Here is a 23,701-nt window from a genome sequence, read left to right as displayed (position 1 = left end):
GGGGGAGAAAGTTGCTTCTAATACCCATTGTAGAACTGGAAAGAAAATGCCACTGAAATGGTATGTGCTCTCAATTTAGTGCATTTTTATGAAGCCAGAGCGAGGCCTGGCATCAGACTCTGCCTTGTTGAGACTCGTGCTTGGCCAGCTTTTCCTTGTAATCGAAGCCGACGGCAGATTTGTCCTGGTTTTCTGTCTCAACACCATATTTGCCACCGAAACCTCTCTTATAGTCTGCAAATCCACACACAACCAAAACAAAGACAGTGACAAGAAAAACACAAGCCAAGTTATGTCAAATACACAATCACTGAATTATAAAACAAAACAGACTAAAATGCAAACAGTACAATATAAAACAAACTCCAAAAAGCAGATTGCTTCAATACACAACACATTCTAGGTGAGGATTTTTTGTTAAAGACAATTAGATTCTTGTTCAACTGCATTAGTTCTAATCAAACTGTTTTGGGCACAACGTCAATCCAGTGCCCAACTGTCACACCAACTTGAACGAGTAGTTAGAGCAAGACAGTCAGACAGACAGACACACCCACAACTCCCCTGCCCACCCACACACACCCACACACACCCACACACACATCCACCCCCCCCACCCACACCCACCCACCCCCCCCCCACCCACACCCAACCCCCCCACCCACACCCACCCACCCCCCCCCCACCCACACCCAACCCCCACCCACCCCCCCACACCCACCCCCCCCACCGCCCCCCCCACACACCCCCCCACACCCACACCCACCCCCACCACACCCACACACCCACCCCACCCCCACACCCCCCCACCCCCACCCGCCCCCCACACACACACACACCCACCCCCCCACCCCCACCCCCCCCCACACACACACCCACCACCCCCCCACCCCCACACCCACCCCCCCACCCCCACACCCACACACACACCCACCACACCCCCCACACACACACACCCACACACACACCCACCACACCCCCCACACACACACACCCACCACCCCCCCAACCCCACACCCACCACCCCCCCACCCCCCCACCCCCACACCCACCCCCCCACACACACACACCCACCACCCCCCCCCACACACACACACCCACCACCCCCACCCCCACACACACACACCCACCCCCCCACACACACACACCCACCCCCCCACACACACACACACCCACCCCCCCCACACCCACACCCACCCACCCCCACACCCACACACCCACCCCCCCCACACACCCACCCCCCCCACACACCCACCCCCCCCACACACCCACACACCCACCCCCCCCCACACCCACACATCCACCCCCACACCCACACACCCACCCCCCCCACACCCACACACCCACCCCCCCCCACACCCATCCCCCCCACACCCACACACCCACCCCCCCCCACACCCACACACCCACCCCCCCCCACACCCACACACCCACACATCCCCCTTACACCCACACACCCACCCACCCCCCCCCCACACACACACACACCCCCCACACACACACACACACACCCCCACACACACACACACCCCCCACACACACACACACACCCCCCACACACACACACACCCCCCCCACACACCCACCCCCCCCCACACGCACCCACCCCCCCCCACACGCACACACACCCCCCCCACACGCACACACACCCCCCCACACGCACACACACCCCCCCCACACGCACACCCACCCCCCCCACGCACACCCACCCCCCCCCACACACACACATCCACCCCCCCCCACACCCACCCCCCCCCCCCATACCCACCCCCCCCACACACCCACCCCCCCCCACACACACACACCCCCCCCCACAGACACACACCCCCCCCCACAGACACACACACCCCCCCCACACCCACCCCCCCCCACACACCCACCCCCCCCCACACACCCACCCCCCCCCCACACACACACACACCCACCCACCCCCACACGCACGCACCCCCCCCACACACACACCCCCCCCACGCACCCACCCCCCCTACACGCACCCACCCCCCCCACACGCACCCACCCCCCCCACACACACACACCCACCCCCCCCACACACACCCACCCCCCCCACACACACACCCACCCCCCCCACACACACACCCACCCCCCCCACACACACACCCACCCCCCCCACACACACACCCACCCCCCCCACACACACACCCACCCCCCCCACACATACACCCACCCCCCCCACACATACACCCACCCCCCCCACACATACACCCACCCCCCCACACACACACCCACCCCCCCCCACACATACACCCACCCCCCCCACACACACACCCACCCCCCCCACACACACACCCACCCCCCCCACACACACCCAGCCCCCCCCACACACACACCCACCCCCCCCCAGACACCGACCCCCCCCACAGACACACCCACCCCCCCCCACAGACACACCCACCCCCCCCCACAGACACACACCCCCCCACACCCATCCCCCCCCACACCCACACACCCCCCCACACCCATCCCCCCCACACCCACCCCCCCCCACACACCCCCCCCCACACACACCCCCCCCCACACACACCCCCCCCCACACACACACACACACCCACCCACCCCCACACAGACACACACACCCACCCCCCCCCACAGACACACACACCCACCCCCCCCACAGACACACACCCACCCCCCCCACACACACCCACCCCCCCCACACGCACCCACCCCCCCCACACGCACCCACCCCCCCCACACACACACCCACCCCCCCACAAACACACCCACCCCCCCCACACACCCACCCCCCCCCACAGACACACACCCACCCCCCCACACACCCACACACCCACCCACCCACACACCCACCCACCCCCACAGACACACACCCACCCCCCCCACAGACACACACCCACCCCCCCCCCCACAGACACACACCCACCCCCCCCACACGCACCCACCCCCCCCCACACGCACCCACCCCCCCCACACGCACCCACCCCCCCCACACGCACCCACCCCCCCCACACACACACCCACCCCCCCACAAACACACCCACCCCCCCCACACACCCACCCCCCCCACAGACACACACCCACCCCCCCCCACAGACACACACCCACCCCCCCACACACCCACCCACCCCCACAGACACACACCCACCCCCCCCACAGACACACACCCACCCCCCCCCACAGACACACACCCACCCCCCCACACAGACACACACCCACCCCCCCACACAGACACACACCCACCCCCCCACACACACACACACCCACCCCCCCACACACCCACACACCCACCCCCCCCACACACCCACACACCCACCCCCCCCCACACACCCACACACCCACCCCCCCCCACAGACACACACCCACCCCCCCCACAGACACACACCCACCCCCCCCCCACAGACACACACCCACCCCCCACACACAGACACACACACCCCCACACACACACACACCCCCCCCCACACACACACACCCCCCCCACACACACACACACCCCCCCCCACACACACACACACCCCCCCCACACACACACCCCCCCCACACGCACCCACCCCCCCCCCCACACGCACCCACCCCCCCCCACACGCACACACACCCCCCCCACACGCACACACACCCCCCCCACACGCACACACACCCCCCCCACACGCACACATCCCCCACACACACACCCACCCCCCCCCCACACACACACACATCCACCCCCCCCCACACCCACCCCCCCCATACCCACCCCCCCCACACACCCACCCCCCCCCACACACACACACACCCCCACACAGACACACACACCCCCCCCACACCCACCCCCCCCACACACCCACCCCCCCCACACACCCACCCCCCCCCACACACACACACACCCACCCACCCCCACACGCACGCAACCCCCCCCACACGCACCCCCCCACACGCACCCACCCCCCCCACACGCACCCACCCCCCCCACACACACCCACCCCCCCCACACACACACCCACCCCCCCACACACACACCCACCCCCCCCCACACACACCCACCCCCCCCACACACACACACCCCCCCCAGACACCCACCCCCCCCACAGACACACCCACCCCCCCCCACAGACACACCCACCCCCCCCCACAGACACACCCACCCCCCCCCACAGACACACCCCCCCCCCACAGACACACACCCCCCCACACCCATCCCCCCCCCACACCCACACACCCCCCCCACACCCATCCCCCCCCCACACCCCCCCCCCACACACCCACCCCCCCCACACCCCCCCCCACACACACACACACACACCCACCCCCCCCCACAGACACACACACCCACCCCCCCCCACAGACACACACACCCACCCCCCCCACAGACACACACCCACCCCCCCCACACGCACCCACCCCCCCCACACGCACCCACCCCCCCCACACGCACCCACCCCCCCACAAACACACCCACCCCCCCCACACACCCACCCCCCCCACAGACACACACCCACCCCCCCCCACAGACACACACCCACCCCCCCCCAGACACACACCCACCCCCCCCCAGACACACACCCACCCCCCCCCCAGACACACACCCACCCCCCCCACACACACACACACCCACCCCCCCCACACACACACCCACCCCCCCCCACACACACACCCACCCCCCCCCCCACACACACACCCACCCCCCCCCACACACACCCACCCCCCCCACAGACACACACCCACCCCCCCCACAGACACACACCCACCCCCCCCACACCCACCCCCCCACACACACACCCACCCCCCCCACACACACCCACCCCCCCCACACACACACACCCACCCCCCCCCCACACACACACACCCACCCCCCCCCCACACACACACACCCACCCCCCCCCCACACACACACACCCACCCCCCCACACACACACACACCCACCCCCCCACACACACACACACCCACCCCCCCCCCCACACACACACACCCACCCCCCCACACACACACACACCCACCCCCCCCCACACACACACACCCACCCCCCCCCACACACACACACCCACCCCCCCCACACACACACACACCCACCCCCCCCACACACACACACCCACCCCCCCCACACACACACACCCCCCACACCCACACACCCCCACACCCACACACCCACCCCCCCCACACACACCCACCCCCCCACACACACCCACCCCCCCACACACACCCACCCCCCCACACACACACCCACCCCCCCCACACACACACCCACCCCCCCCACACACACACCCACCCCCCCCACACACACACCCACCCCCCCCACACACACACCCACCCCCCCCACACACACACCCACCCCCCCCCACACACACACCCACCCCCCCCACACACACACCCACCCCCCCCCACCCCACACACACCCACCCCCCCCCCACACACACACCCACCCCCCACCCCCCCACACACACCCACCCCCCACCCCCCCCCACACCCACCCCCCACCCCCCCACACACACCCACCCCCCACCCCCCCCCACACACACACACCCACACACACCCCCCCACACACACACCCACACACACCCCCCCACACACACACCCACACCCACACCCCCACACACACACCCCCACACACACACCCCCACACACACACACACCCCCACACACACACACACCCCCACACACACATACCCCCACACACACACACACCCCCCCCCACACACACACACCCCCACACACACACACACACCCCCCCACACACACACACCCCCACACACACACACACCCCCACACACACACACACCCCCACACACACACACACACACCCCCACACACACACACACACACCCCCACACACACACACACACACCCCCACACACACACACACCCCCACACACACACACACACGCACCCCCACACACACACACACACACACACACCCCCCACACACACACACACACCCCTCTCTTCTGGGGGAATGTGTGGAAGTTATCCAGATGCCCACAATGACAAACAATGAGCTGACCTCTTTCCAAATAAAAAAGGATGAGCAATTTAAAAGGCCAAATAACAGCCCCTTTTCTGTAACTGTTCAAACGTTCTGCAACTGATGCAGTTATACCATTGCCAATGCTGAGGGAATAGCAGACTGGTGCTTTTTATTGTCCCTGACTAATACCATTATTGTGAACTCACTGTGAGGTTGTAATCGAGCCCCCTGTTATTGACTGCCTACACCAGATGCTTTGTTAGCAGTTGTCCTGACAATTCCCAGCATCAACAACAGGCCAAGCACTGTCAGTGCTGTGCTCAATGAGAGAAATTCAATGTCAGCACAGTGCAGGAAGTCGCGTCTATTCTCTTGGAAAGTAAACTTGCTGATCATATAATAGTGGATACCCAACCAAAAACATGTGATTTCAATTTGATAACAACAGAAATATAGATGGACAGACAAAGTTACATCGGGAATACAAACCGTTTACACAGAGGTGTTAATAGGTTAAGTTAATGGGCAAATGGAGTAAATGTGGGAAAATACGGAGCTGCTGATTTTCGAAGGGAAAAGAACAGAACTTTATTTAAATAGAGAAAACTGCAAAAGAAGTTGCAACACAAAGCAATTTCGGGGGAGCTTCTGCATGAAACACAAAGCTAGCTCACAGGGAATCAGGATGGGGAATCAGGAAGGGGAAAGGAATGTTGGCCTTTATTTCAAGGGGGTTGGAGTATAAGTGGGGAAGTCTTACTGCAACTGGACAAGGTGCTGGGGAGACCACATCTGGAGCACTGGGAGTAGTTTATGGTCCTGTTATTTGAGGAAAGGTATCATTTTATTGGAGGCAGTTCAGAGAAGGTTCACTTGGATGGTTTCTGGGATGGAGGAACCGTCTGATGAGCAAAGATTAAACAGGTCGGGGCCCCAGTCATTGGAGTTTAGAAAACTGAGAGGCAATCTCATTGAAACATATCAGATTCACAGGTCAATGCTGAGAGAAGGGTTTCCCCTCAGGGAAGAGTCTAGGACCAGAGAGCATAGTCTCAGAATAAAAGGAGCACCAAGTTACAACTGAGCTAAGGAGGAATTTCTTCTCTTTGGAATTCCTTGCCACAGAGAGCTGTAGGGGAAAGTCCTTCTCTATATTTCAGCTTCTTGTACAGGAGGAGAATCAAGGGTCAAGGGCAAAGAGCAGGAGAGCGAATCAGGAATGTCGGATCAGCCGCAATTCCATTGAATGGTGGAATAAGCTCAAGGGGGCTGAATGGCCTCCTCTTGTTGCTATTTCTAATAGTCTAATAATAACAAAGTCATCTCCTGTCAGTTCATGCTTCAAAAAGTTACATTTGTCAACTGGTAATTAGCTCTCAAATATTGCACTGATGTGGCTGTCCCCATCTCAAACAGGTATGCTGTTTTGGAAAATGTAGGGGGTAATGGATTCTAAGGGGAATGTAGCACAAACAGCCAAGTTTCTGGTATTGAGACTGGCTCTAATGCAATGAGGGGTAGGTTGGCTTCCAAGAGATCAATTGTGTTAGGGGATTCTGTAGTCAGAGGTACAGACAGACGTTTCTGTGGCCAGTAGAGAAAAAGCAGAATGGTATATTGTTTCCCTGGTGCCAGGATCAAGGATGTCTCAGAGAGGGTGCAGAATGTTCTCACAGGGGAGAGGGGCCAGCAAGAGGTCATTGTCCACATTGGAACCAAAGATATAGGAAGGGAAAAGGTTGAGATTCTGAAGGGAGATTACAGAGAGTTAGGCAGAAATTTAAAAAGGAGGTCCTCAAGGGTAGTAATATCTGGATTACTCCCAGTGCTACAAGCTAGTGAGAGCAGGAATAGGAGGATAGAGCAGATGAATGCATGGCTGAGGAGCTGGTGTATGGGAGAAGGATTCACATTTTTGGATTATTGGAATCTCTTTTGGGGTAGAAGTGACCTGTACAAGGAGGACGGATTGCACCTAAATTGGAAGGGGACTAATATACTGGCAGGGAGATTTGCTAGAGCTACTCGGGAGGATTTAAACTAGTAAGGTGGGGGGGGTGGGACCCAGGGAGATAGCGAGGAAAGAGATCAATCTGAGACTGGTACAGCTGAGAACAGAAGTGAGTCAAACAGTCAGGGCAGGCAGGGACAAGGTAGGACTAATAAATTAAACTGCATTTATCTCAATGCAAGGGGTCTAACAGGGAAGGCAGATGAACTCAGGGCATGGTTAGGAACATGGGACTGGGATATCATAGCAATTACAGAAACATGGCTCAGGGATGGGCAGGACTGGCAGCTTAATGTTCCAGGATACAAATGCTACAGGAAGGATAGAAAGGGAGGCAAGAGAGGAGGGGGAGTGGCATTTTTGATAAGGGATAGCATTACAGCTGTGCTGAGGGAGGATATTCCCGGAAATACATCCAGGAAAGCTATTTGGGCGGAACTGAGAAATAAGAAAGGGATGATCACCTTATTGGGATTGTATTATAGACCCCCCAATAGTCAGAGGGAATTTGAGAAACAAATTTATAAGGAGATCTCAGCTATCTGTAAGAATAATAGGGTAGTTATGATAGGGGATTTTAACTTTCCAAACATAGAGTGGAACTGCCATAGTGTTAAGGGTTTAGATGGAGAGGAATTTCTTAAGTGTGTACAAGACAATTTTCTGAGTCAGTATGTGGATGTACTTGCTAGAGAAGGTGCAAAACTTGACCCACTCTTGGGAAATAAGGCAGGGCAGGTGACTGAGGGGTCAGTGGGGGAGCACTTTGGGGTCAGCGACCATAATTCTATTCGTTTTAAAATAGTGATGGAAAAGGATATTCAAATTGGAGAAAGGCCAAATTTGACGATATTAGGCAAGAACTTTCAAAAGCTGATTGGAGGCAGATATTCGCAGGTAAAGGGACGGCTGGAAAATGGGAAGCCTTCAGAAATGAGAATCCAGAGAAAGTATATTCCTGTCAGGGTGAAAGGGAAGGCTGGGAGGTATAGGGAATGCTGGATGACTAAAGAACTTGAGGGTTTGGTTAAGAAAAAGAAGGAAGCATATGTCAGGTATAGACTGGATAGATCGAGTGAATCCTTAGAAGAGTATAAAGACAGTAGGAGTATACTTAAGAGAGAAATCAGGAGGGCAAAAAGGGGACATGTGATAGCTTTGGCAAATAGAATTAAGGAGAATCCAAAAGGTTTTTACAAATATATTAAGGACAAAAGGGTAAATAGGGAGAGAATAGGGCCCCTCAAAGATCAACAAGGCGGCCTTTGTGTGGAGCCACAGAAAATGGGGGAGATGCTAAACGAGTATTTTGCATCAGTATTTACTGTGGGAATGGATATGGAAGATATAGACTGTAGGGAAATAGATGGTGACATCTTGCAAAATGTCCATATTACAGAGGAGGAAGTGCTGGATGTCTTGAAACAATTAAAGGTGGATAAATCCCCAGGACCTGATCAGGTGTGCCCTAGAACCCTGTGGGAAGCTAGAGAAGTGATTGCTGGGCCTCTTGCTGAGATATTTGCATCATCGATAGTCACAGGTGAGGTGCCGGAAGACTGGAGGATGGCAAACGTGATGCCACTGTTTAAGAAGGGCAGTAAACACAAGCTAGGGAACTATAAACCAGTGAGCCTGACCTTAGTAGTGGGTAAGTTGTTGGAGGGAATCTCGAGGGACAGGATGTACATGTATTTGGAAAGGCAAGGACTGATATGGGATAGTCAACATGGCTTTGTGCATGGGAAATCATGTCTCACAAACTTGATTGAGTTTTTTTGAAGAAGTAACAAAGAAGATTGATGAGGGCAGAGCAGTAGATGTGATCTAAATGGACTTCAATAAGGCGTTCGACAAGGTTCCCCATGGGAGGCTGATTAGCAAGGATAGATCTCATGGAATACAGGGAGAACTAGCCATTTGGATACAGAACTGGCTCAAAGGTAGAAGACAGAGGGTGGTGGTGGAGGGTTGTTTTTCAGACTGGAGGCCTATGACTAGTGGAGTGCTACAAAAATCGGTGCTGGGTCCTCTACTTTTTGTCATTTACATAAATGATTTGGATGCGAGCATTAGAGGTACAGTTAGTAAGTTTGCAGATGACACCAAATTTGGAGGTGTAGTGGACAACGAAGAGGGTTACCTCAGATTACAACAGGATCTGGACCAGATGGGCCAGTGGGCTGAGAAGTGGAAGATGGAGTTTAATTCAGATAAATGTGAGGTGCTGCACTTTGGGAAAGCAAATCTTGGCGAGACTTATACACTTAATGGTAAGGTTCTGGATTAGTGGTGCTGGAAGAACACAGCAGTTCAGGCAGCATTCAAGTAGCTTCGAAATCTTCACAACATGGTTGAAGAGCTTCAGGGCAGAGGAAATGACCTGGGAGTTGCAGTGGGAAAGGGACTCCCTGAGATTCTTGTAGAGAGAGGAGGAAAACTTCTTCAAGGCAGGCATCCTTGCAAGAGGATTCGCAGTAGGGTTAAAATCAACAAGGTAAAAACAATGACTGCCTCGTTGATTTTAACCCTGCTGCGAATCCTCTTGCAAGGATGCCTGCCTTGAAGAAGTTTTCCTCCTCTCTCTACAAGAATCTCAGGGAGTCCCTCTCCCACTGTAACTCCCAGGTCATTTCCTCTGCCCTGAAGTTCTTCAACCATATCGTGAATTCCAGCATCTGCACTTTATGGTAAGGTCTTGGGGAGTGTTGCTGAACAAAGAGACCTTGGAGTGCAGGTTCATAGCTCCTTGAAAGTGGAGTCACAGGTGGGTAGGATAGTGAAGGCGGCATTTGGTATGCTTTTCTTTATTGGTCAGAGTATTGAGTACAGGAGTTGGGAGGCCATGCTGCAGCTGTACAGGACATTGGTTAGGCCACTGTTGGAATATTGTGTGCAATTCTGGTCTCCTTCATATCGGAAAGATGTTGTGAACTTGAAAGGGTTCAGAAAAGATTTACAAGGATGTTGCCAGGATGGAGGATTTGAGCTATAGGGAGAGGCTGAACAGGCTGGGGCTGTTTTCCCTGGAGCATCGGAGACTGAGGGGTGACCTTATAGAGGTTGACAAAATTGAGGGGTGTTGATAGGATAAATAGGCAAAGTCTTTTCCCTGCTGTCGGGGAGTCCAGAACTAGAGGGCATAGGTTTAGGGTGAGAGGGGAAAGATATAAGCGAGACCTAAGGGGTAACTTTTTCACACAGAGGGTGGTACGTGTATGGAATGAGCTGCCAGAGGATGTGGTGGAGGCTGGTACAATTGCAACATTTAAGAGGCATTTGGATGGGTGTATGAATAGGAAGGGTTTGGAGGGATATGGGCCGGGTGCTGGCAGGTGGGACTAGATTGGGCTGGGATATCTGGTCGGCATGGACAGGATGCACCGAAGGGTCTGTTTCCATGCTGTCGATCTCTATGACGTCAGTCAGTCAGCCCCATCCCCCTCTCTTCCTTTAGCTTCACATGGTTAATCCTCTCAGGTGCCTAATGTTGGTTTTCACCACCCTCACAGACTGAACACACCAAAGATTCTTAGAATTATTCCAATACAAAAACAGTCAACCATTTCTGCACCCACCGCTCATTTGTGAACTCCCCTTCCCCACATCGCTCTCCTTCAGGTAATTGAGGTTGTTATACAAAAGTTTACAACACAGAAGGAAGCCACTCAACCCTTGTGTCTGCCCTGGCCAATAGGCCCCACAGCCTGGTCCCTTTTCCCAGCATTTGGCTCTTTCCCTGGGGGTTATAGGTCTTCGGGGAGATATCCAGGCACCTTATCAATGAGTTGGGGGTTTCTGCTTCAGCTCAGCTTTCCCCTAACCCTTCTATCCATCCCTCAAAATCTTCACCACCTACTCATGAACCTTTCCCCTAAAGGAAGTTGAGCCACAGAGTCATACAGCATGGAAACAGACCCTTCGGTCCAACGCGTCTATGCTGACCAGGTTTCCGAAACTCAACTGGTCCCACTTGCCTGGGTTTGGAACATATCCCTCTAAACCTTTCGGATTCATGTACCTGTCCAAATGTCTTTTAAATTGTTGTAATTGGACCCCCTTCTACCATTTTCTCTGGATTCTAACCATCCACACATCTCATCTAGGCCTGACAGCATCCTTCCTACAATGAGATGGCCAGACTGCACATGGTGCTCATTGGTCACCAAATTGATGATGCATCCAGTCCCCCTCCACACCCCCAACTCCCACTTCCCACTTCCCACTCCGTATCAGGGTTCCATCTTCCTCCTTCACCACTGTATCCATCAGTTCTGCTAGCTTCAGGAATCTGTGGACATTCACTCCAAGGTCCTCCCAATTCCCTACTCCCCTCAGCATTCTCCCATTTATTGTCCATTCCTTTGTCTTTTTGAACTCCCCAAAATGCATTACCTCACATTTCTGAGGGACTTATCCACTCCACCGATATCGTGTTGCAGTCTAGAGGTTTCCTCTTCACTTGCAGCTGCTTTTGTGTTGTCCAAAGCCTCTTGATTGTGCCCCTTACGGGTGTGGCTCAATCATAAATATATAAACCCCAAAAGGCAGGGAGCAGTACTGAGCCCCACAGAGTCCCACTGAAAACTCGATCTTCCATCCCTCAAACATCCATCAAACATGGTCCTTTCCTTCCTGTCACAGAACCAGTTTTGTATCCAGTTTGTCATCTCTCTCCCTCCGGATCCCATGCCCTTTTATTTGTTTTTAACCAGGCTGTTCTGAAGGAACTTTTCCAAAACCTTCCACATCAACTACCCTGCACTACCCTCACTAATCCTCGCTGTAACTTCCACAAAAACGTTAACTAAGTTCATTGACAGAACTTCCCTGAATAAATCCATTCCGATTGTCCAGGGCTACACTCTGCCTTTGGAGGTGACAATTTATCTGGTTCTCAGAACCAATTCCATTAATTTGCTTGGGACCCAAGTTAGACTAACTGCCCTAAAATTGCTCTGTTTATTCTTTGCTCCATTTTTATACAACCTTCACCGTGACAGTGAGAGAATTGTGTTCTCAGCTTAATTTTTGGAAAGGATGTCACAGCCCCCTTTTATCATGAGCTCATTATAATATCATTAGGATGTAAAACTTGTGACCATGAGAAATATCGCAGGGAACATCCATATGGAAGCTGGACCTTTGAGAATGTGAAGAATTCGATCGGATAAACCGAGGGGTTACTATTTCAGCAAGGGAATCCAGCACTCCGAATCCCAGGACTTTAACAAAACCACAGAGTGTGGGATAGCGCGGAGTTAGTTGGTGTTGAGGTAGTTGATCAGCCATGGTCTAGATGGGCTGAACAGCCTACTCCTGCCTCCCATGTTCCTGAACATTCCAGTAAAGGAACGCAGAAGAAACTGCTTTAACTGGGGAGTGGCTAGACTGTGGAATGCTTTTGCAGTTTTATTCACAAGGGACGTGGGTGTGTCTGGTCAGCCAGCATTTCTTGCTAATAAATGGTGAGTAATTGAGGTGAAGGGCATTTAAGACAAAGCCAGGTGAGTACAAGGGAGAACAGAAGGAAATGCAGCTGAATGTGAGGAATAAGCCCATGAGCACTGACTTGTTAGGGCTGAATGGCCTGTTACTGTACTATCATTCTATATAATTTATAATATCACAGTACACTGCTCTTCTGCTGCACAGACCTTACAGGTTTTCCATCTTAAAGTTTTAAGATATTTTTATGATTGCTATTCAGGTAAATACTTCCCAAGGAGAATGGGTCGCTACATAAACACAGGCCCTCTCTCAATTCTACAATCGAGTATAGGTCTGAGAGTTTTTCCAAATTATGTCAGCCTTCAAAATTTAAAAATCTGACATGCCCTAAATTGATAACATCTCTGTCAAGATGCTGATAAAAACTTGATCCAATTTATAACCGAGACAGGGTCATGGGTCACCAGTTGTTTGAGAAAGTCAAATGTGATGCAAAACCATGTTCACATTCCTGTCCAGAATCCTGGAATGTTTTCCTCTTGTGGAGGTGATGTGTTAAAACACTTCCTGCAGGAACGTAAATGAAGTGTTGGACAAACAGCTCAGTGCATGAAGGTACTCTCTGCTCTCACTCATACCCCCCACCCTACCCCAGCTGATAGCCACACTGTCCCCTTGCCTCTCCTCTCCAACTCATGTAAAACCAACCCAAGTCCAGCTCACATACAAACTACTGTGTCCAGGTACAAGACATTCTATGACCCATAGCAATCTTTAACCAATTTCCCCAATATTACTTTTCCTCTCTCTTTATCATTTTCATTTCGGTTTTAAAAGAACATAAACATTCCTCATTTTTCTTCCCAATCACCACCTCCTCTGCACCCACTCTGCACTACTTTAGCTACAAATGGCGGTGTTGTTCCTAATAACTGCCAGCCAGTGACCAATCAGCATTTCCAATGCTCAGTAATTCCGACATCTTTAGTTTGTCACAAAGACCTGAGCACTGACCTTTCTGTGATTCGTGAAGTTGTGTTGTCTCCTGGTGATCCCAGCCCAAAGCATTCTTGTCCTGTCGGTCGGTCTGGACACCAAATTTTCCACCAAAACCTCTGACATAATCTAAACAAATCAAACACAGTCAGTGAGTTTGGGAGTGAATGGAGCATCAGCCCAAAGTACAAAACAACAACAACAACAAAATATACTTCTAAAAGGAGGAGAACTTAGAGATAATTGAAGATGACTTTAAATGGATCGCAGCCAATCAGAATGAAATCTCCCCTCATCTAGGAGGACCCTTTACTTGAAGCAGGTTGACATTTCCAACCCTATCACAAACGGACTGGGCTCCACAACACAACATGAATTAAACAATTAACAATGTCATTCAGTGAACTGGAGAGAAAGCATCAGCCACTCAATCCATCCAGCCTATTCCATCAATCTGCAAGAATGGAGGAACAGGAGAAGGCCATTCAGCCTATCAAGTCCTGATATACCATTTAATTAAATCATGGCTGGCCCTTTAATGCCAATCACCACAGTATTCCTGAACCATTAATACCTTCCCATCAGAAAAATCCAAACATTTGGAAATTTGAGTTTTTAAATGCAACGAGATACTTTATTCATAAAGAGCTTTATATTTACACCTACAGTTACTGAAGCAGTTCAGTGTCAAGGTTGGGGGTCATAAATGTGACACGGGTTGATTAAAATAAGGTGTAAGTAAAAAGGGAAGGGTCTTGCTCAATATTCCAGCTGCAACATATTGATGCTGACCTCATGAAACTGTTTTTTTTCCTGTGATTCCAGACTAAAAGCCTTCACTTGCAAAAAGCAGGAAACAATCCATCAAACTGAAGTGCTCAAGATTTTCCTGCACCCACATTAAAATTATTAAATAAAGCAGCAGCCAAATCCTAATTTGCTCTGTGCACCAATACATTCTTCAGATTCCACACCATCAACACCAACTGCCAGCACACGGAGCGACTGCAGCTCAGATTACTACAAGCAAACCACATTATCCAAGTCAGCAGCACAGTATAGTCCAGTCTCCACAGCAACCTGGATAACTAACCTTTCTGTGACTCGTGTTTTTCAGTCTTTCCTTGGTATTCAAAGCCAACAGCACTCTTGTCCACCTTATCCTTCTCTACTCCGTACTTGCCACCAAATCCCTTGGAATAATCTGCAGCAAACCAAACGGTATTGTTAAATGAAGGCTTAAGAAATTTACTTATTCAAAAGCACACCTTGCAGCGTACAGAGAAACAGACATTTCAGCATCGAATTAAGGGGGATAAAATTCTGAAGGGGGGAAAGAGGTGAGGAAGGGGTGGTGCAGGGTGGGAACATACCTAACTTCATCCTCACCCTCACCCTGACCCTGACGGCTGCCTTTGCGTGTGGCTGCACCAAGCTGTGCGTAGACCCACACCAACACCAAGTCTCACTACGTACTGAGGTTCTCCCTGGCGTTGGGAAGAGTGAGAATGGCCTCACTGTTACAGAACACTCCAAGTAGTTGGACCATCCTGTATCACCCATTCTTTGTGGAGAAATTTGCAAAGAAAATCCCTTTTGACCAGCAGTCCGTCAGGAAGTGGCCAGCATATAGTGTCCTTGAGACCCTGTGGGAAAAGGAGAGGGTGGACTCTGCCACATAGTTCCCTGAGCAGATGTCAAAGCGATTTGGCAGAACGCCTTATCACCCAAACTTTCCAACAAGCGCCACACCATCACTCGGCTGGGTGTAAGAAGGGCACTGTCTGAGAAATCGTTCATGTGTGCCCAGACTCTCTGTATACATCACCCCATTTTCTAACACATGGCATTAAATCTGCAGAACACAAAAGGTTCTCTAACCAACAGGTATGTCTTGGCAAGAACACAGTACACTGCAAAGATTACCACAGCCTTATTAAACAACTAAAGGTTGTGAGGACTGCTACATTAGTAAGTATTATCACAGGTGGTAAGATATTGAGAAGGGGCTTGAGATAAATAAAGAGAACTCGGATCAATGGTGTTCCAAGTAAGATACAGCAACTTGTTGTTGAAGACATCAACAATGAGTAATGGACACTCGATAACATTACCTCACTTACTAAGCAGTGCCATGTCCTTTCCTGATTAGCGTGTGCTCCACCTATTCACAAGGTAAATTTGGGATCTGCGGCCTCCATTTTTGCAGCAGTGGGAGCAGTGAGATTGAGGAGCAGGGGGCTGCCAAGATGGTAAATTAATCCTTTAAAAGTTTACCTCATGAATAGGGGGAAGTACACGCTGAGCAGGAGCGGACAGGGGACTGCTGAGTAAGTGAGGTAATATATTTGGGCAGTTGCTTTCCCCAAAACACTACTGACATAGTGTCTCCCACTCATCCTTCCCCTCTAACCGAAAGAGAGAGGTTCTGAGCACCAATTTGGAAAGGTTACTAATTTTTCAGCAGTGTGTCAGGGTATTCAGGACAGTGGGGGAATGGATGTTAGGGCAGTTGCATGTTCCTCCTGTAGGGCGTGGGAGGTAAGGGTCACCACTAAAGTCCCTGCTGACTTCATCTGTGGGAAGTGCACCCAACTCCAGCTCCTCAGAAATCGTGTTAGGGAACTGGAGCTGGATAAACTTTGGATTATTTGGGAGCTGGGGGGGGTTTATTGAGAGGAGTTACAGGGAAGTTGTCACACGTCAGGTACTGCAGAAAAGTAGATGGGTTACAGTCAGGGGACAGAAAGGGAACTGGCAGACAGTACAGGGATCCCCTATGGCCGTTCCCCTCATTAATAAGTATACAGTTATGGATACTGTTGGGGGTTGGGACCTCTTACCGGGGTTTGGGACCTCTTACCAGGGTTAAGCCATGGGGTATAGATGTCTGGCACAGAATTTGTCCCTGTTGTTCAGAAGGGAAGGGAAGGGAAGGGAAGGGAAGGGAAGGGGATAGAGGAGCAAAGCATTAGTCACTGGGGACTCCATAGTTAGGGGGACTGCTAGGAGGTTCTGTGGGGATGAGAGAGACTCATGGTTGTTGTGTTGCCTCCCAGGTGCCAGGGTTCGTGATGTCTCTGATCTTGTTTTTGGGATCCTTGAGGGGGCAGGGGAGCAGCCCCAAGTCGTGGTCCACATAGGCACCAAGACATAGGTAGGAAGTGAGATGGGGATCTAAGGCAGAAATTCAGGGAGCTGGGGTGGAAGCTCAGAGCCAGGACAAACAGGGTTGTGATCTCTGGTTTGTTGCCCGTGCCACGTGCTAGAGAAGCGAGGAACTGGGGAGAGCGTGGAGCTGAACATGTGGCTACAGGGACGGTGCAGGAGGGAGGGTTTTGGATTCCTGGATAATTGGGGCTCTTTCTGGGGAAGCTAGGAAATTTGCTAATGCTATTCAGGAGGATTTAAACAGCAGGGAAATTGAAACCTGAATTGTAGATCCAGTGTCCAGGAGGTTGACAATAGTGAGGTCAGAAATATGGTTTCAACGTCGCAAGAGTTCACCGGCAGGTGGGAAGGTGGTTTTGAAGTGTGTCTACTTCAACGCCAGGAGCATCTGGAATAAGGTGGGTGAACTTACAGCATGGGTAGGTACCTGGGACAATCGATGTCGTGGCCATTTCAGAGACATGGAGAGAGCAGGGACAGGAATGTTTGTTATAGTTTCCTGGATTTAGATATTTCAGCAAGATCAGAGAAGGTGGTAAAAGAAAGGAAGGTGTGGCATTGTTAGTCAAGGACAGTATTATGGTGACAGAAAGGACATTTAATGAGGACTTGTCTACTGAGGTAGTGTGGGCTGAGGTTAGAAACTGGAAAGGAGAGGTCACCCTGTTGAGAGTTTTCTATCAGCCTCCAAAAAGATCCAGAGATGTAGGGGATAGGATAGCAAAGGTAATTCTGGATAGGAGCAAAAGTAACAGGGTAGTTGTTATGGGGGACGTTAACTTTCCAAATATGGAAATGCTATACTTTGAGTACTTTGGATTGGTCAGGTTTTGTCCAAAGTGTGCAGGAGGGCTTCCTGACACAGTATGTAGACAGGCCAACAAGGGGCGAGGCCACATTGGATTTGGTACTGGGTAATGAACCCAACCAGGCGTTAGATTTGGGGGTAGGTGAGCACTTTGGGGATAGTGACCACAATTTGGTTCTGTTCACTTTAGCCATGGAAAGGGATAGGTGTATACCACAGGGCAAGAGTTACAGCTGGCAGAAAGGCAATTATGAGATGATTAGGCAACCTTCAGGATGCATAGGATGGGAAGGAAACTGCAGGGGATGGGCACAATAGAAATATGGAGCTTATTCAAGGAACAGCTACTGCGTGTCCTTAAGAAGTATGTACCTGTCAGGCAGGGAGGGAGTGGTTGAGCAAGGGAGCTGTGGTTTACTAAAGAAGTTGAATCTCTTGTCAAGAGAAAGAAGGAGGGTTATGTTAGGATGAGATGTGAAGGCTCAGTTAGAGCGATTGAGAGTTACAAATTAGCCAGGAAAGACCTAAAGAAAGAGCTAAGAAGAGCCAGGAGAAGTCGTTGGCAGATAGGATCAAGGAAAATCCAAAGGCTTTCTATCGGTATATCAGGAATAAAAGAATGACAAAAGAAAGATTAGGGTCAGTCAAGGATAGTATGGGAAGTTGTGCGTGGAGTCCAAAGAGAAAGGAGAGTCACTAAATGAATATTTTTTGTCAATATTCATACAGTAAAAAGACAATGTTATCAAGGATTGAAGTTAGTAATGAGGTGGTTTTATCAAAGCTGAAAAGAGTGAAAATAGATAAGTCCCCTCGACCAGAAATGGCAAATGGAGTTTAATGTGGAAAAGTATGAGGTGATTCACTTTGGAAGGAGTAACAGGAATGCAGAGTACTGGCCTAATGGTAAGATTCTTGGTAGTGTAGATGAGCAGAGAGATCTCAGTGTCCAGATACATAGATCCCTGAAAGTTACCACCCAGGTAATTAGGGTGTTAAGAAGGCGTACGGTGTGTTAGCTTTTATAGGTAGAGGGATTGAGTTTCAGAACCAGGAGGTCATGCTGCAGCTGTACAAAACTCTGGTGCAACTTGGAGTATTGTGTACAGTTCTGGTCACCGCAGTACAGGAAGGATGTGGAAGCTTTGGAAAGCGTGCAAAAGAGATTTACTAGGATGTTGCTTGGTATGGAGGGAAGGCTGAAGGACTTGAGGCTATTTTCATTGGAGAGAAGAAGGTTAAGAGGTGACTTAATTGAGACATTTAAGATAATCAGAGGGTTAGATAGGATGGACAGTGAGAGCCTTTTTCCTCAGATGGTGATGGCTAACATGAGGGGACATAGCTTTAAATTGAGGGGTGATAGATATAGGACAGATTTCAGAGGTAGTTTCTTTACTCAGAGCAGTAGGGGCATGGAACACCCTGCCTGCAACAGGAGTAGATTCACCAACTTTATGGGCGTTGAAATGGTCATTGGATAAACATATGGATGGTAATGGAATAGGGTAGGATAGATGGACTTCAGACTGAGTTCATAGGTTGAAGCAACACTGAGGGGTGAAGGGCCTGTACTGCACTGGAATGTTCTATAATTGAGACAATGATTCCAGAAGGCAGTCTGACCAGAAACTAAATAATTTACTTGCCAGATTTCCATAGCCCCACATTTCCCATGGCTAACCCACCTTGAACAGACATCCCTGGACACTACGGGCAATTTAGCATGGCCAATCCACTGTACCTGCACATCTTTGGACTGAGAGAGGAAACCAGAGTAGACACGAGGAGAATGTGCAAACTCCACACGGACAGTTGCCTGAGGCTGGAATTGAACCCAGGTTCCTGGTGCTGTGAGCAATACCAACCACTGAGCCACTGTGCCTACCCAAGGTGTTGATGTAAATAACACGAGTGAATTAATGACAGAATATCAGAAATAGCAGCAGGCAGGAAGATATCCAATATATTGTTTGGATAAAGGAACAAGTTACACTTACTTTGAATGCTCAGTAGACCCATGATTAATGTGTGGAGCTTGGGGACAAATAATAAAGGGTAAACAGCTAACCTCAAACAGGAAAACAAAGTAGTTTATTAGTTATTCTGACTGGCAAGTATTACCAAGTGGTATCCCATAAGACGTGGTATTGTGACCACTGTGTTCACCCTTTATGTGAGCAACTTGCAGCACATTTTCACCTTTACAATGTACTGACAACACCAAACTCAAGGGCCATTATTATTGGATGATGTTAGCAAATAAATACAGGAAGGCATGATTCGGGAGAGTACAGAAAATTCACTTTAATCGAGATGTGGGACAGGGAGGTGACGTAGAATCAGAAGGTTTCAGCTCAGGAGGCAATATAGCCTGACCCCTGCGACAGTAATTCTCCAAGAACATCAGAACATACGAATTAGGAGCAGGAGTAGGCCATTCGGCCCATCGAGTCTGCTCCGCCAATCAATAAGATCATGGCTGATCTCTTCCTGGCCTCATCTCCAATTACCCATGTTTTCACCATATTCCTTAATTCCCTTATTTTTCAAAGAAGTATCTCCCTTAGCTTTAAAAACGATTACTGAAGTAGCGTCAACTACTTCCCTGGGCAGGGAATTCCATCGATCAACAACCCTCTGGGTGAAGAAGTTCCTTCTCAGTTCAGGTCTAAACCTGCTTCCTCTAATCTTGAGGCTATACCCCCTTGTCCTAGTCTCACCCACCAGTGGAAACATCCTCTCTATTTCTGTTTCATCAATGCCCTTCATAATTTAATATATTTCTATAAGATCTCCCCCCCTCCCCCATTTTTCTGAATTCCAATGAATATAATCCCAATCTACTCAGCCACTCTTCATAATCCAACCCTCTCAAACTCCAGAATCGTCCGAGTCAACCCACTTACTCCCCGTTACCCTGCAGAACGGTCTGGTCAGATCACTTTCCAATACCTTTGGAAATCTGCTGCCTCCACCACCATTAACACAGATCCTAACCCCATACATAGGCTTCTCCTTGAGGTTACATTTGACCTCAAGGAAGTGGGGGGAAGGGGGAGAAGGGGGGGAAGGGGGGGAAGGGGGAGAAGGGGGGGAAGGGGGAGAAGGGGGGGAAGGGGGAGAAGGGGGGAAGGGGGAGAAGGGGGGGAAGGGGGAGAAGGGGGGGAAGGGGGAGAAGGGGGAGAAGGGGGAGAAGGGGGAGAAGGGGGAGAAGGGGGAGAAGGGGGAGAAGGGGGAGAAGGGGGAGAAGGGGGGGAAGGGGGGGGAAGGGGGGAAAGGGGGGGAAGGGGGGGAAGGGGGGGAAGGGGGGGGAAGTGGGGGGGGGGGAAGTGAGGGTGGGGGGGAAGGGGGGGGGGAAGGAGTGGGGGGGGGGGAAGGAGTGGGGGGGGGGGTGGGGGATGGGGGGTAGGGGAGCGGGGGCGCTCTTCGGAGGGCTGGTGTGGATTCAATGGACCAAATGGTCTCTTTCCCTGTTCTAAGAATCTATGATTTAAACAAGGAAGAGGAACCGGAGGTTGTGTGAGTACAGATACAGACCTCACTAAAAACAGTGAAACAGATTAAAGTGATCATTAAAAAGCACTTGGTTTACTTTGAGGGATAGCACGGTGAAGCAGGGAGTGTATTTTGTAAAGATCCAAGGGGTCTTTCAGAGAACCTACTGTGAGCGACCCTCCAACCACACGGGGTCAATGTGGATTTCACCAGTTTCCTCATCTCCCCTTCCACCTCATCCCAGATCCAACCCTCCAACTCAGCACTACCCTCTTGAACTGTCCTACCTGTCCATTTTCCTTCCCACCTATCCACTCCACCTCCTCTCTGACCTATCACACTCTCAGCTATCTTCTCCCCAGCCCCACCCCCCTCCCATTTATCTCTCAGCCCCCTCGGGCCACAAGCCTCATTCCCTGATGAACAGCTTATGCTCGAAACATCGACTCTCCTGCTCCTCAGATGCTGCCTGACTGGCTGTGCTTTTCCAGCACCACACTCTTCGACTAAGAAGATCAGGTCAGAAGGAAAGGAGTTTGCTTAACTCATAGCCTGAAGGAAATGCATTCAGAAAAAGGCAGCACTTCTCAAACGTGTAGTCAAAACCCAGGTTCTGCTACCCAACAACTACATACAACTGGAGACACAGTGAAGTCTATTACTCCCCATTTGAAGCTGATGATTCAATAACCAAAAAAACACCCTTGATAACAAAAAGTAAGATTCAGCTATTTTATTAACTTGTCTTTTCTTGGAATAAATAAGTGGACCCAGGGCTCATTCTGGAGAGAATTTGGAACGTTAAAAACTCACCAGTCAGCTACAACCAAAACAGCATTGAGTCAACACAGAGGAAACAAAAAATTCCATAGATTCACTGTCGGGAGACAAAATTCCTTCCTATCTCAGTCTTAAATGTACAACCCCTTATTCTGAGATGATGGACTCTGGTCCTAGACTCTTCCACAAGGGAATCAACCTCTCTACATCTCCTGGTCAGATCCTCAGAGAATCTTTAATCTTTCAATAATGTCGTCTCTCGTTCTTCTAAATTCCAGTGAGTCCAGGCCCGGTCTACTCAACCTCTCCTCATAAGGCAGACTCTCCATCCCCAGGATCAGCTGAATGAACCTCCTCTGGACAGACTATCTTTTCTTAGATAAAGGGCCCAAAACCGTTCACAGTGTTCCAGCTGGGGTGTGTCTATAGTGTCTTGTATAGTTTTAGAAAACCTCCTGACTTTTATATTCCATTTCCTTTGAAAGCTTGGATTTTACATAGTTCTAACTGAACCTAGACTGCTTTTAGTAATAGAATCATCTAACAGAGGCCATTTGAGCCAATAACAAAGCATTTCAACTGTAAGTACATTCCAACGATATCCTGTGGCCAAGCACTTGGGGAGCTTTTAAGGCAAAGAGAATTCGAACCAAAACCCCACGGACTGGACGGGTGTAATTTGTTGGAAATCGATAGAACATTAAGTCTTAAAGTCAAAGGAGGAGCCGAGGACACTGTGTACCTACAGTACCTTGAACATATTCCCTCATTAATACCACTCCCCCGCTTCCTCCAAACTGTGCATTCCCTGACCAAAGTAGCGCATTCGAACAGTTGTGTACATCCAACAAATTAGAATTGTTCCCTTGCAATTTCAAAAGGGAAAAGAAACCTAACTCTGATCAGAAGCTTGTTTTGTAAGTCAGTGTATTCCCGATGAGCCGACAGCAGCCAATGAAATCGTTGTTTAAACTCAAGCAGGTTCCAACAGCTGACAATACTCACAAGGCAAGGCAAAGTTATTTGTTGATTGATATATTCAGAGTCTAATAACGATGCAGAGAAGTTAAG

At 51.0% G+C, this 23,701-nt stretch overlaps 1 protein-coding gene across 1 annotated transcript in view; it reads right to left on the bottom strand.

Annotated features, from left to right (window-relative positions):
- Nucleotides 1-23,701, bottom strand: part of LOC140493852 (src substrate cortactin-like) — an 87,977-nt gene that overhangs the window by 20,780 nt on the left and 43,496 nt on the right. Inside the window, 2 exon segments of the mRNA XM_072592826.1 lie at nt 14,392-14,502; nt 15,467-15,577. Of these exon segments, the coding sequence (XP_072448927.1) occupies nt 14,392-14,502; nt 15,467-15,577 (222 nt within the window).

Source organism: Chiloscyllium punctatum, chromosome 22 (genome assembly GCF_047496795.1).
Source record: "Chiloscyllium punctatum isolate Juve2018m chromosome 22, sChiPun1.3, whole genome shotgun sequence".
Classification (NCBI taxonomy): Eukaryota; Metazoa; Chordata; class Chondrichthyes; order Orectolobiformes; family Hemiscylliidae; genus Chiloscyllium; species Chiloscyllium punctatum.
This window is presented reverse-complemented; position numbering and strand designations above follow the sequence as displayed.